Source organism: Canis lupus, chromosome 19 (assembly GCF_048164855.1).
Source record: "Canis lupus baileyi chromosome 19, mCanLup2.hap1, whole genome shotgun sequence".
Classification (NCBI taxonomy): Eukaryota; Metazoa; Chordata; class Mammalia; order Carnivora; family Canidae; genus Canis; species Canis lupus.
Genome location: NC_132856.1, coordinates 50,588,708 through 50,603,177, shown reverse-complemented (window position 1 = coordinate 50,603,177; position 14,470 = coordinate 50,588,708). Strand labels below are relative to the sequence as shown.

At 47.0% G+C, this 14,470-nt stretch overlaps 1 protein-coding gene across 4 annotated transcripts in view; it reads right to left on the bottom strand.

Moving 5' to 3' along the window:
• CACNA1A (calcium voltage-gated channel subunit alpha1 A) overlaps window positions 1-14,470 on the bottom strand; it is a 214,697-nt gene that overhangs the window by 91,099 nt on the left and 109,128 nt on the right. For all 4 annotated transcript variants that reach the window (XM_072787044.1, XM_072787045.1, XM_072787046.1 and 1 more), the window contains exons 7-10: window positions 7,977-8,080; window positions 6,723-6,838; window positions 5,547-5,603; window positions 4,411-4,500 (exon numbers count right to left, since the gene is read on the bottom strand). In XM_072787044.1, coding sequence (XP_072643145.1) covers window positions 4,411-4,500; window positions 5,547-5,603; window positions 6,723-6,838; window positions 7,977-8,080 — 367 coding nt within the window. The remainder of the gene's footprint in view (window positions 1-4,410; window positions 4,501-5,546; window positions 5,604-6,722; window positions 6,839-7,976; window positions 8,081-14,470) is intronic.

Sequence of the window (14,470 nt, the reverse complement as noted above, 5' to 3'; positions counted from 1 at the left end):
TTTTAAGCCACACTGTTTGTTGGTACTCTGTTACAACAGCCCACATGGGAGCTTGCACCATTAAAATAATCTAAAATGGAATCTGATTTTCCTAAGAAACTGGTGTTGTGATGGCAGCTTCCATTCATGACTCAACATTTCCTATCAACGACTCAAGTTCCACACTTCAGCATTAGTGTTTGTCAACTGTAGAAGAGACTGCTTTATAATGTGTTTATCAGCTGATTTGATAGTGCAGAAGAGACCCATCACACAAGACTCTGCTCACTGTGGTATGGAATTGTGGCAAATGCCACATGGCTCCTGCCTTATTTTGAATTATTTCCAGAAATAAAGGTAAAGCTATTTCTTGGTCAGAACTGAAATTCCAGAGGTCTCCTTTGCGGTGGTTTAGGAAACCGCTGTGCATTTTTGAGCTACCAGGCAAAGGAGCTAGATTTTGGTGGGTTGGCGTATAGCAAAACTGGTCCCAGGAGACCAAGTCACTGGCTTGTGTTTGGGATCCATTTAGATAGACGAAAGCCACCTGCTTTGTCAACAGAAATGCCATGGGACAGCCACAGCTCTTAATCTGACCTCTTCCTACTCTGGCTTCTTGTCCTTCCCCTTATCACACACTTATCAAATGGCAGCCTTGAACTGCCTTCTCCAAGGAACAAGGTTTCTTATGTCAGCCACAAATTCAAGAGTGAGGTGTCCCACAGACAAACTGTCCCTGAGTATCTCTCATGGCTTCTTGGATCGCCCCCCTATTATGGACTAAACTGCATCTCCCAAGTTCATATGCTGGACTTTTAATCCCCAGACTTCAGAATGGGAGTGTGTTTGGAGATAGGGTCTTTAAAGAGGTAATTAAACTAAGGTCCTATGGGTGGGCCTTAATCCAATATGACTGGGGTTCTTATAGGAAGAGATTAGGACAGAGATACATCCAGAAGGAAGACCACATGAAGACACAGGGAGGAGACAGCCGCTACCAGCCTAGGAGGAAGGCCTCAGAAGCAACCATCCCTGCCGATACCTTAGATTTAGGAATGTCAGCCTCCAAAACGGTGAAAACTTAGATTTCTATTGTTAAGCCCCCTAGTCTGTGCTATTGTATTATGACAGCCTCATAAACAGATTTACGCTCCCCATTCTGCATAAAGTCCAGTTTAAAAATGCCTCCTTCATGAAGCTTTCTCTGCTTTCCTTACCAAATTCCTCCCTGCCCGTACAGCCATTAGATTCCTTACAATTAGTCTCTGTTGCTTTTAAGTTAACTTAAACTTACCTAGTTACTTTTCTGATTTGAAAAGTAATACCTATCACTAATTTGTACATTTTAGAAAAATGTCACATAGAAAGTGAAAATCCTTGCAAGTCTTCAATTTCCAGATTTTTAAGCTACTCTTATACTTAATATTGTCCTTTTTTTTTTTTTAAAAAAAGGTTTTACTTACTTATTTGAGAGAGAGCAGAGCAAGTGAGAGAGAGAGAGAAGGTACACAAGTGGTGGGGAGGGGCAGAGGGAGAGGGAGAAGCAGACTTCCCATTGACCAGGGAGTCTGATGCAGGCAGGGCTCAGTCCCAGGACCCTGAGTTCATGACCTGAGCCAAAGGCAGATGCTTAACTGACCAAGCCATCTAGGCATCCCCTTAATATTGTTCTTAAAACCATATCATACATTTTCTATAATGCTATGCAACTTGCTTTTTTTCACCAAGAAATCAATTTCAAACATCTTTTCATGCCAGTGGCAGCCCTGTTCTTTTTCCTGGCTGCATCACAGTCCAATGTGTACAAATACTGTAATTTCTTTGGTCATCTCCCCATTTCCGGGCACGTGGCTTGTTTCTTGTTTTCACTATTTTAAAACATATTTTAATTTTAGGTAAGCTCTAACGCCCAACATGGAGCTCAAACTCATGATCCTGAGATCAAGAATTGCACACTCCACTGACTGAGCCAGCCACATGGTCCTGGTTTTCACTTTTTTGAACACCAGAAACAATGCTGTTGAGAAGAGGTATAGACCTTTTGTGCACATGGAAGAAATGTTTTTGAAGTGGAAATGCTAGGTCAAACAATATAAACATCTATAATTAAATAATACCACGCCATATATTGGAACACTGCAAATTACACTCCTGCCAATAGCATATGACAATGCTCATTTCCCGACATCCTTGCCAATACTGGGTATTATCACTCTGCCATCTTTTCTAGAGTGACTGACAAAAAATAATCTGTCAATTAAGAGCAGGCACCTAATCTTATCCATAAAGGACATCCTGACTTAAGTATGCCAATTTTTTTCAGCACCTGGTAGTAAATACATGTAGTATGAACAGAAAATGTTTGCCTATCAAAATATAACAAGATATTTTTTTAAAATGGAAGCAACATAATTGGGAAAATGTATGGGCCAGACAGAACAGATCAGATACACAGAGCACTGACTCCCATTCTTGAACTTGCTGGAAGGAGGTAAACAGATGTATCCACAAATTGAAATAGGACTAGTCCATCATTATAAGGAAAAGAGTGTTTTGGCTAGAAATTAAAAATGCAAATTAAAATAAGCTTTAAGGTATCATTACAGACCTATTTCACTAGGAAAAGAAATTAAATGGGAAATAGGCAGTGGCCGGGGTGGGGGATCTGTGATCGTATGAGTACTTGGCAGGTTTATAAATGGGTTCAGTGCTTTGGAAACTCAGAATGGCTCTGTGAATAATGAGTTGAAAAGCTGTTAATATCTTTGATCCTGTAATTATCCCCAAGGAAACACGCCCAAAGGGTGGGGGGAGTCATTGTACATCAATGTTCACAGCAGTACTCCTCGTTGGGGCAAAAATTGGAAACAACTCCATATGACAGAGCCATGGCCAAGTAAACCTCCGCGTTGCCACCCTTATGAAGAATGGGACTGCGATGGGAATGATCTTGAAACCTAGCATCCAGGTCAAAAACTAGAGTGGAGTAAAAACAGCAAAGTATAGAATAGTTGATGTCTGTGCATTAGAACCATGTATATATGTTAAATTCCCTTCTCCCTTTCCTTCTGTTTTTTTTTGGGGGGGACAGGAATAGGGGGAGAGAGAATATATTTTTAAAAGATCTAATTATTTAACTATTTTTTGAGATTTTATTTATTTATTCATAAAGGGGGGGGGGCAGAGACATAGGGAGAGGGAGAAGCAGGCTCCATGCAGGGATCCTGATGTGGGACTCAATCCCAGGACCCCAGGATCATGACGATCTGAGCTAAAGGCAGATGCTCAACCACTGAGTCACTCAGGTGCTCCCCAGAGAGAGAGAGAGAATCTTAAGTAGGCTCCATGCTCAGCATGGAACTTGATATGGGGCTTGATCTCATGACCCTGAGATCATGACCTGAGCTGAAATCAAGAGTTAGACACTCAACAAACTGAGCCACCCAGGAGCCCCTGAAGATTTTGTTTTTAAGTCATCTCTGCACCCAGTGTGGGGCTCAAACCCACAACCCTGACATCAAGAGATGCATGCTCTAGTGACTGAGCCCCCCAGGGTCCCCCCCTCACCTTCTTGTTTCTCTGCCTTTAGTTTTTCCTTCCTTCTCTCTCTTTCTCCCTCTCTCCCTCCTCTGCCCCTCCCTCCTCCAACCACACAGTTTAAATTCTTTCTCCCCTCAGAGGCATGCGTTATTTCCCCGGCCAGGATGCACTCCCATTTTCATTACTGGAATGTCTAAAATACCCCTTTCAAAAAATTATATGTTCTCCTGGGAGAAGGTCAAGAGCAACACAGTCTCAATCAGGAGGAGTGAGCAGGGGGAGGGTAAATGTTCTCTGCCCCTCAAACTCTGCCCTTTGCAATAACCAACAGCAACAGACCAACAGCCTTCTACATGGTTCTCTCCACTTTCACTGCCATAGCGAACTCCTACCAATCCTTCAGTTCTCAGCTCCAGTGTCACCTCCTCTGAGAAGGCTTCCCTGACCACACCCCACTCTTCCAGAGCAGGCTAAACCCAGGGTGACTCCTCTGCAGCGCCATTTATCACAACAGGCTTATTTCGGTAATTATCTGTTTAACATCTGTGTCCTGCACTCAACTGCGAACTCCACATGGGTAGGGATTTGGTTCCTGCCTTGTTCACAACAGCAGCCCCTCCATAAGTACTAATGAATCCTAATATCATGATTGTGAGCTTGTTCTCTGCTGGACGCCCTTCTAAATGCTTAAAGCGGATTATTTAGTTTAAGCTTTCACAGTGGAGTTAGGAGAGGGGCACTGCTGTTACTCCCATCTGCCCCAGGACACACAGGTGGTCAGGGGCAGGGCAGGGACCCAAATCCAGGTAATGAGGGTCCCAAACCTTTCAGCTGTCATCTGTTGCACGATCAGCGAGAGCTGGGTGCCAGGCTGTGGCAGGAGGGACTCACCCACGGAGGCGATGTCGGCCAGCTGATCCTCAGCCTCCTCGGGGTTGAGCAGGTCTGTCTTGCTTTTCTTTATGGTGGCTCTCCGCAGAGCTCCAACAATGGAAACATGGCAAGAGAAAAAGACGTTACCCTTTTTGAGACAGGAACCTTACCTTGGTGCCAGGACTTGCTAAATATTGTTGGGTTGACCCTCATGGTGATCTGGTTTGGTGGGAAGTTGAGTACGTCCATTTGGCAGACATGGAGATCGAGGCTCAGGGAGGTTACGTGACTTTGTCACAGGAGTAAAGATGAGAATTGAGTCCTGTTTGGTCTCTAAGTCTGGGCTCCCAGTCACCCTCTCCCCTCTGGGGTGCCTGGGACTGGACATACAGTGATGCCTATGAAAGCAGCCTACCCTTGACCTTTAGCCCACTTGCTAGGCAGGCTGGGACTGTTGACGCCTTCCCTCAATATTTAGGTTCTACTCCTCCCCCCACGAGCTCTCCAGGGGACAGCGAGTTCAGGCACACATTTTCAACAAAATGATTTAGATACCCCCTTGGGTCATCTCTTCCGCTCCCCCAAAATAGTAAAATCTGATTTGTAACCTACTGAGATAAAGCCCCAGCTCCTTTACTTCCTTCTCAATCTCAGTATTTTTCAATCCAAAGTCTGCTCTGTCTAGCCAAACCTCTACCAGGTGAGACAACTGTCCTGAATAGTGAGCTGGACTCTTGGTTATTGACTTATTTAGTGAACACAGAGGGTGTTGACCCTGAGCCAGGCATTGTTGTAGACTTTCTATCTGCGAGCATTAATGCAATCCCCATCAACCATCCAGTGAGGTAGGTATTATTACTGTCATGCCCATTTTATGGATGAGGAAGACTGAAGCACATGGTTAAAGCAGAAAGGGCAGGTCAGAAAATGATGTAAAGCCTGCGCTGAGGTCCTGAAGTCCCCCAAAGGAGCAAATTGGCGCCGTGCCTATATCTTCCTGACCCTGGCCTGATCTCGTGTTTGTTCTTGTTGTCACCTGGGCTCTGAACATCCATCCCCTGGAGGCCCCTTAGAACCAAACAGTCTGTTCTCCCAGCACCAGCTGCTGCAGTCTCCCCTGGGATCTACCCTTGAGCCAGGTTCAGAGCAGTTACCATCAAAGGGATGCCTCTGCTCCCCGTCGGTTTCATCCTCGGCGAGGATCACCTCTTCTGAGGAGGAAGAGCACATAGTTAAGCTCCAGCGTCTGCACACCTCTCCTGGGCTGGGTTCCCTTGGATCAGGATTGAGAAGGGTCGGCCCAGCCCTCTTCACTCTCCTCTTGCTTATTGGGGCAGCTCAACCAGCCAGAAATGTGCTGCTCTGTTCTTCCTGACTCCCAGCCTCACTTGAGCAACAGTGTAAGAGCCAACACTACTTCCATCTCCCTCAAAATAAAACCCAGCCTCCTTACCATGACCTGTAAGGCCTTGCCTGATTCGGCTCCTGTCTTCTTCTGGTCCTTGCTTCTTCCCACTTAACCCTGCACATATTCTGCTCCAGCTACACTGGCTTCCTTGCTCTGCTTCATGACTCATGCCACTCCCACCTCAGGGCCTTTGCACTTGCTATTCCCTCTGCTCCAGAGCCCCCTTTGCCAGATATCCACAAGGTTTCTTGGATCTGCTCTGATGTCACCTCCTTAGAGAGACCCTCTCTGACCACCCCCACCTCCTCCAACTGCTTTCCACTCCCGACCCTGCTTCATTTTTCTTTTCAGCACTGGGGAGTACTCAACATTATATGTACTTGTTTCCTGTCTCTCTTACTAGAACATTGGAGCCCTGAGATGAGGATCTGGTCTTTTGTTCACTGCCATCTCCTCAGTGCCTATAACATTGCATGACACACAATGGGTGCTCCATAAGCATCTACTGAATGGTTGAACCAATAAACATGTGCCTACTGTGTGTCGGGCATTGCTCTTTCTCAGTGGCTTAGCTTGGGTGATCTTACTGCATACCCGCAGCCCTGCAAGATAGATGCTATCATCTCCGTTTAGCAAGGAAACTACAACTCAGGGAAGTAAGCTTCGCTGCTAGAAGGTGGCAGGGCTGGGATGCAAACCAAAGTTCCTCAGCCATTGTGTGACATCCTATCCTGGTGTCACCCCAAAAGTTTCCCTACCCTGATCCAGATTCCTGCTGCTTCAAAGCAGGGCCACCCGGCCAGGTCCTCTTTCTCCCTTGATCAGAGCCCTCACCTCACCCACCCACAAGCTGCATGCAGGACTCTGTGTGCTCCGAGGCCTGGGATCATGGTTCCCAGGTCTCAAGACCAAAGGGCCTCACCTGCTTTTGAGATCCACTCCATGTACCCATTGAGTTCTCGTTCGATCTGCTGCTGCCGCCTGAGCTTCAGAAAAGCCCGCCGGTTCTCCACCCGCTCCCTTTCTTTGGCAAACTCCCTGCAGAAGCAGGAAAGAGCCAGGTCTGGCTGTTGTAGACATTTTAGGGACTGTGTGCATGCGTGCGTGCATGCGTGTGTGTGTATCTGGGTGTGTGTGTGTGTGTCCAGAAATACCTGGAGGGCAGGCAGTGGACTTTAACACAAGGAATCAGGTCTCCTGGGAGATCAGAACACCAGAAAGGTTGGGGGTATTTCTGCCAACTTCCCACCTTATCCAACAGCTACACCCAGCTAGAGGAAAAAAGTAAAGCCACAAGACCATGCCATGCCAACTGCCGCTGGCTGCGTAGACCATTCTAATTCTCTGCACTCCTGAGTGAAGGATATTTTCATCCCTCTTTAAGTTAGGCCAATGAGACATAAGCTGAAGATTTCTGCAGCAGCCTCCTTTCCCTGGTATATGCCCTTCCCCTTCCCGTTTCCCTCCCTCCTCTTTGTGTTTGGGATGTGCAGTGGCTCCCTTGTGAGCGTGAGGTAGCCATCTTAAAACCACGAGGCATCCACTGAAAGCCTCTGCCTGGTAAGGTCATCAGAGTAAAAAGCTAGAAGGAACTGGGGTCCCTGATGGCACCGTGGAGTCACTATTCCAGTCCCCAGACTTTTTGTGACAAGAAAAATAAAACCTATTTATGATTAAGCCCTTCATACCCACACCCAATCTTGGGGGTAAGGGATAACGTGTGCCACAAAAATGCATGTTTGATTGTATACTGAAATATACAGTATATTTGGAAAATAGGGGAAGGGGGAACCCAATCTTTTAGTTTTTTTAAAAAATGTAAATTATAGAAAGTAAAGCTCTATAGAAGGTTCTTGTGTGGTAGGCTGTGGGTTGGGAAAGACTTGAATGAGAGGCCTGCATTGGAAAGAAGCTCCTCTTTCCTGGGGTAGAGGTTCCTCAATGCCAGGGGTGCACTGTTGTTATGAGTTGAAGTCCACCATGAGTCCTTGCACTGGGTGCTCTCAGCAGTGCACAACTTCTGCACCTGTACCTGATTTGCTAATAACTTTCTGGCTAACCCGAGACAAAGGAAGGCCTATTCGCTGCCTGGAGAATAAAAACAAAGGTTTGATGGCCTCTTTATGGTCAGAAGATGGTGAAGGGGAGTGGGATGGGGAGGGTAGCAGAGACTTACCCTGACAGCACACCCAGCACGAGGTTCAGCATAAAAAAGGAGCCAATGATGATGAGGGGGATGAAGTACAACCAGTTCCAAGTGTTCCCTGAGGCATCGTTGCTCTGCGGGAGGTGAGGAGGGAAAGCAGGTGAGTGTTTATGGGATTTAGGAATGATCTGACAGGTGGGAGAAGGGGGAGCTCTGCCTTCAAACGTCCTTGTCCCATAGTGTCCTAGAGCTCTGGGAGCCCAGACAGGGAAATGAAACACAGGATCAATTAGTGGGGAAAACCTCAGAGGTACCATTAGAAGGACAGATATAGCCCTTACAGGACCCAGGAACCAGGATGAAACTCAAGAGAATATTCCAGACCAAACTCCAGGTAAAAAGAAGGGGAAAAAAAGCCTATTCAAAATGTAGAAATGATCCCCTGGTTCCTTCCTTCTCCCCAACATAGTCATACTCCTCCCTTAGAGGAGGTACATGAAGGTAGGGTCTGACTGTCAGGTTAAATCACCAAGGCAGATGGCAGGGGTGTGAGCCTTTTCCTCAGATGTCTCCCTCCTCTGTACTCTGCAGCCTCAAGATGAACCAAAAAAAAAAAAAAAAAAAAAAAAAAAAAAAAGATATCCAGAAATGTCCGGCTCAGTTTTCAAGGGGCAGGGGAGATGTCCACAAGTCAAATATTCCCCTCTGGGAGAGCAGAACTCTGTGCCAGGAAAGAAGTAAGAAGAAGGGATGAAAATCAAGAAGAAAGAGAGAAAGAAAGAGAGAAATATAAAAACGAGTGCTTATGGAGTACTTACTCGTGCCAGATGTTCTACGTACATTAGCTATGTTACCTTACTCATTTAATCCTCTTGATGACCCTATTTTATCCCTTTATGCCCATTTTACAACTGGAGAAACTGAAGCCCAGAAAGACAAGTGTCAGTCCAAGGTCACAGTGCCAGTTGGTGGCAAATATGGGATTGGAACCAGGGAGTGGGGGCCCAGAGCCCATGGACTTCACCTCTACATTGGGGAAGCCCTGGAGTCAGCAGCTGGAGCAGAGGGAGCCTTATGGTGGCTCCTCAGCTCTGGGGCATCTGCAGAACGTGAGCCCCCTCACCCCAGCGTGGCTTTAAAAGCTCACCTTTAGAAGCACATATGATGCTGATAGACTGATACTACCATGTGTTGGGGGGTCTGTGGAGTAGCTAGAACACCTACATGCTGCCTGTGGGGGAGTAACACAGTGTATGAGTGTTCTGCACCTGGTATAACAAAGAATCACAACATGGGGCCTTAGAACAACACAAATTTAATGTTTCCATAGTTCTTGGAGGCCATGATCAGAGGTTCATGATCAGAGTGTCCACAGCTGGTTCCTTCTGGAGCCTCTGAGACAGAAATCTGTCCCATGCCTCTCCACTGGTGTCTGGGGGTTCATTGACAATCTTTGGAGGTTCCTTGGCTTGTAGAGGCATGAGCCTGGTCTCCACTTTCATCTTCTCATGACATTCTGCTGTGTACATGTCTGTTTCTCTGTCCAAATTCCTTCCCCCCTTTTAAGGATGTCAGTCATATTGGGTTAGGGCCCACTGTGACGACCTCACTTTCCACAATGATCCCATTTCCGATTAAGGTCACATTTTTCAGGTACTGGGCGTTAGGACTTATGTGTATGATTTGGGGATGGAAGGACACAATTTAATCCTTAACACATGGTACAACCCCTTGGAAGAGGATTTGGGAACTTCTACTAAAATTAGTCATATACCTGTACTACCACCTAGAAAAATTCCACTCCTGAGTCCTGGAGAGCTGTCCCACAGGAACAGGAACCTGTGTATGCACAAGATGGTTCACAGTGGTGCATACACTGTAATAGCCCTAAATTGGAAATGACTGAATCCTCAACATTGAGAGAGGATAAATCAATGGAATACCATGTAATGAATGACTGCCACTTGTCATGCAAAACCTCACAGAGTTAATGTCAAGCAAAGGGAACCAGACAGGGAAGAACATATACATGAGATTCCATTTGTACAAAATGCAAAAGCAGGCAAACTAGTCAATCATGATTGAAGTCCTGATGGGGTACCCTTTGGGGAAGGGGCACATGGGGGCTTCCAGGGCTGAGAAGGTTCTGTTTCCTGATCTGGGTGCTGGTCACACGAGTGTGTCCAGTTTGTGAAAATCCATCAAGCTCCTTTACTTCAATTTTTAAACTTTTTTTTTGGGGGGGGTCAACTTTACCTTAAGACGGAAGGCAAGTAACTCCTGGTACAACATGCATGACTCTTGAGGACTCTATGCTGAGTGAAATAAGCCAATCATAAAAAGACAAATACTGGGAGTACCTGGGTGGCTCAGTTGGTGACGCATCTGTCTTTGGCTCAGGTCAATCCCCTCAGGGTCCTGGGATTGAGCCCTGTGTCAGGCTCCCTGCTCAGTGGGGAGCCTGCTCTCCCTCTTCCTCTGCTCCTCTCCCTCTGCCTGCCATCACCCCACTTGTGCTCTCTTGTGCATTCTCTCTTTCAAAAGAGACATAAGTTCTTAAAAAAAAAAAAAGACAAATGCTTTATGACCCTACTTCTGTGAGGTCCCTACAGGAGTCAGTCACAAAGACAAGAAGTAGATGGTGGGTACAGGGGCTAGGAGAGGGGCAGGGGGTCAGTGTTCAGAGGGGACAGTCTCAGCATGTAAGACCTAATGAGTTCTGGAGATGGGTGGTGAAGATGGCTGCACAGCAATGAGAATGTACTTAATGCCACAGAACTGGACACTTAAAAATGGTCAAGATGGTAAAGTTTATGTTGTGTAAATTTTCCACAATTAAAAAAAAAAAAGGAAAACAGCAAATGAACAAAGTCAACTTTCATCCTGGACACAGACAGGTTCTGGGGACAATTAACATGTCAGGGCTCCTAGCTCATGTTCTTCCAACAAACACCCAAGGTTCTGATGCTCTGCTTCTAGAAGGTTCTGGAAGAAAGAATGGAATCAGCAGAACAGGGCTGGACAGAAGGCAGGACTGGCTTTGTGCTTTTCTTTTCCAGTGCTGCAGCAGCTGAGGATTCTCATGCCTATTTCTTAGGCTAAATATAGTCCAGGGAGAGAAAGCCTGCACCAGCCAACACGAGAAAAAGTCTAGGCCATCTCGGGAAACAGGTTTGGGATGGGGACAGAGCAGTGGGTGCAGGGAGAGAGGCAGGATGGAACAGGGAGAAACAGGAGAGGCCTTTCCATCTCAGACTCTGCCCACACCCCAGCTCCCCAACAGGCTTAGGACCCTCTGGCCCATGACACGCTGCCCAGCATAATGCCAGACATGCCCAGTGCCAGGCACTCACCCTACTTGAGCTCAGTTAATCCTCTTACGTACCCCAAAAGGTGCCATATAATCCTTCCCATCCTCCTGGGAGGGTAAAGAGAGGTAAGGTTCCATGCTCAATGACTGTTCTGGGTTGCACTGTGACCCCCTCAAAAGATGTTGTGAAGTCATAACCCCAGTACCTAGGAATGTGACTTTACTTGGAAATGGGGTCCCTGTAGTTGCCATCAAGTTAAGGTGAGGTTGTGATGGGGAGGACCCTCATACAATATGACTGGTGTCCTTTTAAAGAGGAAAACACCAGGTGGAGACAGGGACACACAGGGGAGAGGATGGCCACATGACTACGGAGGCAGAGGGTGGAGGGTAGCCAAGGAATGCCAAGGGTGGACAGCTACCAGCAGAAGCCAGGAAGAGGTGAGGAAGGATTCTACCCAGACTCTCAGAGGGAGTACAGCTCTGCTGACATCTTAGTCTCAGACTTCTAGCTTCTATGTGATGACAGCCATAGAAAGCAAATATAGTCCCTGAGCTACTAAATGGCAGAGGTACCCCACCCCCCAATGCCCCTGTCACTCTGCCCCGGATAACTATGCTCCAGTCACATGGGCTCCTTTCAGCTCCTCAGAAGCATCAGGCACAGTCCCACCTCAGGATCTTTGACCTTGCTGCTCCCACTGCCTAGAAGGTTTTTCCCCCAGATTCCTACACGGCTCCCCCTTTATTCTCCTTCAGGTTTTTGCTCAAATGCCACCTTCCCTGGGAGGTTTTCCTTTCTTTTTTAAAAAAAGATTTTATTTATTTATTCATGAGATACAGAAAGAGGCAGAGACATAGGCAGAGGGAAATGTAGGCTCCCTGCGGGGAGCCTGATGTGGGACTTGATCCCAGGACCCTGGGATCAGGATCTGAACCAAAGACAGACGCTCAACCACTGGGCCATCCAGGCATGCCTGGGAGGTCTTCCTTGATGGTCCTTCATTTCTAATCCCATTTCCTGCTCCATCTTTTCACTTAGCACTTCCCCCTCTCTACACTTTACCTATTTCTCCTGCTCACTGTCCATCTCCCTAGCTGGAAGGTCGGTTCCACAGGGAGCAAGGGCACTGTGCTTTTTTGTTGTTGTTCACTGCTATATTCCCTAGCACAATGCCAGGCATGCAAAGCAGTGCTCAATAAGTGTAGAATGACTAAATGAGAGGTGGGTCCAAGTTCCCCACATGGCCCACATCCTCACTTACCTCCCTCACCTCCCTTTGTCTACTTTTCTCCCTGGGACTGAGGGAGATCTTGTTCTCCTTCCAATCTGTCCTGAATCATTCAATTCCATGTTCTGGAGCCAACTCATGGAGAAGCGGGCAGAGGGGTGGGTGCAGTTTTTGATTAAGAGGTGGGCTTCCCCTGGGGTCTGCTTGGGAGCAAAATGGAAACTGTTTCCCCAGAAGAATGGCTGGAGCTGCCATGGGTATTCTGACAGCAGAGAATGTGAGGAGCTCACACGTCCCCTCCTGGGTCTGACTTCCTTTGGCTGTTCAGGTAAAGGGCGGGTGTGTGTGCACAAGTCTGTGTCTGGGGAAATGAAGGAGGATGGAAATTTGCTCACCTGTCATGATCAGTAATACTGAAAAGGACATGCTCGTGAAAGCCCTGTCTTTTTTCCAAAGGCTCAAAGAGTTCGGAACACTATTTCTTATTAGTGCTGTCACTAAACATTTCTGGTGATATGGTGGGATGGCCCCATCCTGGTGCCCCCCATGGTTGGCTGAGGGCCACATGATCGTGCTGGCCAGTAAGAATTGAGTAGAGACAGCTGCACCACTTTTGGACCAGAGCACTGAACTGTCAATGTGGGACCCTCAGGGCTCTCTTGCCTCTTGGAACAGCAAGTGGCAATGTCCTAGCTGCTCTATTAGCTGGATCCCAAGTGACTATGGTGAGCACAGCCCCGTCTCCCCCACTGCCAATCTGCACTGGTTTGTAGTGTGAGCAAGAAAAGAGGTTTGTTGTTAATGTCACAGAGACTTTGGGGGATGCTTGTTACTGCAGCATCACATAGTTTTCCTGGCTGGTACACCCTGATATCTCCTTGGTTTGCTCCTTCACCTCCTTCAGGTCTTTCTCAAATGCCACTTTCTAATCCTTCTATGGATCTCGTGAGGCAGGTGGGGAAAAAGAATGTCTCCGGTTATGTCTGATGGAGAAATTGGTACACCAAAAGGTAAAGTTCAGGATTATAATGTGCTAGTTGTTTCTGTTCTCTGAGTCTCTGCCTGGAGCCCAGTGTCCCCTTGATCTCAGTGTGGTTGATTCCTCCTCCTCACTCAGCCTTCAGCTCCACTGTGCCCTGCTCAGAGAAGCCTTTCCAGCCCACCCAACCCAAAGGACTAGCCCCTTCCTCCAGCACTGTCAGACATGCATTCTCTTCCCGGCATGCTTTGTTTTCTGAATCATCTTGTCGATTTATACATTTGCTTATTTGTGGATTGTCCTTGCTCCCAAAAACGTCACCTCCCCAGTGCCCAGAACGGCACCTGGCATACAATAGGTACTTACTAAGCATTGGTGACATAACGCATGCACATAATCCTGAGGTCCCTGGGAGTGGATTGTTTAAATAACATCAGGGACAGGGACTCCTGTGTGGCTCAGTTGGTTAAGTATCTGACTCTAGATTTCAGCTCAGGTCATGATCTCAGGGTCCTGAGATGGAGCCCTACACTGGGCTCTGCGCACCATGGGAAGTCTTGAGATTCTCTCTCTCCCTCTCTCTCTGCTCCTCCTCCTCAATAAATAAATCCATCTTTAAAAAAATAATATCAAGGACAGGAGACTATCTCAGGTCCAAATGATCAGGCTGTTTCCCTGGGAATGAAGAGGCAGGAAAGACAACCACTGTCACTTCAGTAGAGCAGTTTTGAGCCAACAAAATACCCCTTGATCCCCACAATTTCCATACCCAGTGCATGGAGGAAATAGGCTGAGGAAAGCAACATGACTTGCCAGCTTGCACAGGGTGTGGATGGCACAGCTAGGGCTAGAACCATCCTTCTGGCTTACAACATAGAGATTTTTCCCTGTATTTCACCTCTTTGCTACACTTACATAGTATTTAATATTTATAATGGTTGGCCCGTGAGAGCCTTAAAGGAGATACTGATTCTCCCAGCACTGTCGGTGCCTAGTTGTGGTG